We start from the raw sequence: 1,619 nt of genomic DNA, 5'->3' as shown, positions 1-1,619 counted from the left end.
TAGTAACTTTGCGTAGCACTATAAGATCTGTCAAAAAAATGGTTCCATCCTAAATTTGCGAAACTGGTAAAATCTGAATAAACTGAATAAACATAAACTATTTGTAAAGCAGGCTTCAGCTTTCGTGAGACCTTCCGATTACAGAAGAATTTCATTGGCAGCAGATAAACTGGAAAGTAAGATCACGGAATGGGAGGAACGAAAGAACATTGATAAAATCTCAGAGGAGGAGGAAATGCGTACTGATCAACAGAGCATACAATTGTTGAGGAGTAAAAAAAGTAAAGTTTCCCTGAGCGCAAAACAATCAGAAAGTAGGAAAATCGATTCTTCGGCAGAATCTAAATCCCATAAATCTAGCAGTGCATTGACTGGAGTTGCGAAGATCGAAAAGGAAGAAGAAATCCCAATCGAGCCGGTTAAAAAGGACATGCTGGATTATCTGAATAAGTTATCAGCAACTGTTGAGTGGTTCGTTTCCTATACGGTCTTACACAATTCCTTTTCTAACATAGACTTACGAAAAAAATGGTCTGAACTTTAAATGTGACTAGGCAACCCTTATGGATTTCGGCTGTTGAATCCGAAACCAAATTCTATCTTGGATTCGAACTTATCGACTCGAAAGACGTAGAAAACCCATTGTTTAAATAACTTTCATGTGAAAAAATATTATTATAACGAAGCCTGCAACTTTCAAGATTTTATACATTTTCTCTAGGCTAGCGAAAAATTGTGGGATCTAGGGGAAATTCTGAATTTGGATTCGGAATCAGCGGCCTGTGTAATCGGGTGAGGAGCTGTATTTAAATTACGTAACGGATTATAGGCCCTCTCTAAGATTCCATCTCTCTCCTGTAACAAATCAGAACAAATTTTTCTACCTCCCACCCCCTCCCCCCTTACGGTACGTAATTTTTGAGTTACCAGAAATGTTTTGCTAGTTATTGCTAGTAGACTTAGGCAGTGGTTGAGAAGTTCATTTTCAAAATTCCCTCATTTTTCCTTGATTAATTTTTCCTTTTCGTAAATCATTAATATTCAAATACCAGTATTTTAATATTGTAATACTTTTAGAATAGAATCTTCTATTATTATTACACCATTAAACCATTTCCCTTTCGAGGTAGGCGTGACTCACTCGGCAGGGGAAAGGAGTAGTGTGTGGAAGGGATAGAGATTTTTCAGATTGATCCAGAATTCTCGTGCTATTTAAGCAAATAACACGTTCGTTCCGCAACACTGCTCCGACCCAGGTTGCTGATCAATCTCTCTAGCAATCACCCCAAGCGAAGAACCTCATGAAGCCGTTATGTAAGGTTCCCCACTTGGGTCTATTAATAGCCAAGGTCTTTGTTTCAGGCGTCGTTCACTCTACTGACACTCTTTTTATTAACTATTTGCCGTCATACTTTCCCTGTCCTGGCATACTTCTCTAGCTTCTTTTTTGTCCATGCATTTTTTCATGCAGGCTCTCGTGTTTCTGTGACTTCTTATGTCTCTTCTAAGTAGAGTCTCAGAAGGCATCTTTTACTTCTCTAGGATCACTATCAACCGGCGCGTAGCATGCTATAATAAATAGTCTTCTGATTCCTACTTTCATTCTAGCCCACAGCAGT

General features: G+C 38.6%; 1 protein-coding gene across 1 annotated transcript in view; it reads left to right on the top strand.

The window, feature by feature from the left end:
- The window catches only part of LOC117175371 (dynein heavy chain 10, axonemal), a 122,463-nt gene that overhangs the window by 25,176 nt on the left and 95,668 nt on the right, over positions 1 to 1,619 (top strand). Inside the window, exon 9 of the mRNA XM_033365080.1 lies at positions 113 to 471. Within this exon, the coding sequence (XP_033220971.1) occupies positions 113 to 471 (359 nt within the window). The remainder of the gene's footprint in view (positions 1 to 112; positions 472 to 1,619) is intronic.

The sequence above is a fragment of the Belonocnema kinseyi genome, chromosome 6, assembly GCF_010883055.1.
Source record: "Belonocnema kinseyi isolate 2016_QV_RU_SX_M_011 chromosome 6, B_treatae_v1, whole genome shotgun sequence".
NCBI lineage: Eukaryota > Metazoa > Arthropoda > Insecta > Hymenoptera > Cynipidae > Belonocnema > Belonocnema kinseyi.
Note: the sequence above shows the minus strand (reverse complement) of the source record. Positions and strands in the feature narration are given on the sequence as shown.